The sequence below is a fragment of the Colobus angolensis genome, unplaced genomic scaffold (assembly GCF_000951035.1).
Source record: "Colobus angolensis palliatus isolate OR3802 unplaced genomic scaffold, Cang.pa_1.0 Scaffold54, whole genome shotgun sequence".
Lineage (NCBI taxonomy): Eukaryota > Metazoa > Chordata > Mammalia > Primates > Cercopithecidae > Colobus > Colobus angolensis.
Window position 1 is genome coordinate 1,432,284 of NW_012118932.1, and position 1,147 is coordinate 1,433,430.

The 1,147-nt window shown below is 42.4% G+C and overlaps 1 protein-coding gene across 1 annotated transcript in view; it reads left to right on the top strand.

Moving 5' to 3' along the window:
* Nucleotides 1-1,147, top strand: part of PIGX (phosphatidylinositol glycan anchor biosynthesis, class X) — a 26,437-nt gene that overhangs the window by 22,559 nt on the left and 2,731 nt on the right. Inside the window, exon 6 of the mRNA XM_011961253.1 lies at nucleotides 135-235. Coding sequence (XP_011816643.1) covers nucleotides 135-235 — 101 coding nt within the window. The remainder of the gene's footprint in view (nucleotides 1-134; nucleotides 236-1,147) is intronic.

The window sequence follows — 1,147 nt, forward strand, 5'->3', positions numbered from 1 at the left end:
GTGATAGATGGGTCCAGATCATATACATTATGTATTAAAATGTTTGACTACTTCTGTCTGTTGAGGTTTAATACAAGCCTAGCTTTGAGTCCAAATACAGGTTTTCTGACATCATTTTCTACCACTTTTCTCAGAGTTCCCAATTTTGAAATGCTGGGCTCACTCAGAAGTGGCAGCTCCTTGTGCTTTGGAGAACGAGGATATCTGCCAGTGGAACAAGATGAAGTATAAATCAGTAAGCTAATATTTTATGTTGTTTTTTAAATCATGTGCCTCATTTAAAGCTCTTTCTGTAATGTTTCTGCCACATTTAAGAGATTAGCATTTTTTTTTTTTTTTTTGGAGACAGAGTCTCGCTCTGTTGCCCAGGCTGGAGTGCAGTGGCACAATCTCAGCTCACTGCAACCTCTGCCTACCAGGTTCAAGTGATTCTCCTGCCTCAGCCTCCCAAGTAACTGGGACTACAGGTGTACACTACCACATCCAGCTAATTTTTGTATTTTTGGTAGAGACGGCGCTTCACCCTGTTGGCCAGGCTGGTCTCAAACTCCTGCCTGACCTTAGGTGATCCGCCCACCTTGGTCTCCCAAAGTGCTGGGATTACAGGTGTGAGCCACCGTGCCCAGCTGGGATTAGCATTTTCTAATATAGGAAACTGTTTTCTGTGACAGCAAAGGGTTACTACAAAGCACTGCTGTTTTTTGTTGGGGAACTTTCATTGAACGTACAGTTGGGAAGATGGATGACTCTGCAATCTTATGCAATGTAGATTTGTTTTTGAGTAGATTACCATTGCCATATGGTACTTGGAAATTTTTCTCAAACTCTAAAATACATCTGGAGATCTGCATTTGATTGATTATGTCAATGCAGAGTATGCTTAGTGTTTATGATTTATTGATTTAGTGCATTGCTACAAGGTAAGTGGTGACCCTATTAAAACATTTTGAATTCAGTTATCTTTATTTTTTTTTTTCGAGACGGAGTCTTGCTCTGTTGCCCAGGCTGGAGTGCAGTGGCGCAATCTTAGCTCGCCGCAACCTCTGCCTCCTGGGTTCAGGCAGTTCTCCTGTCTCAGCCTCCCAAATAGCTGGGACTGCAGGTGCCTGCTACCATGCCCGGCTAATTTTTGTATTTTTAGTTGAGA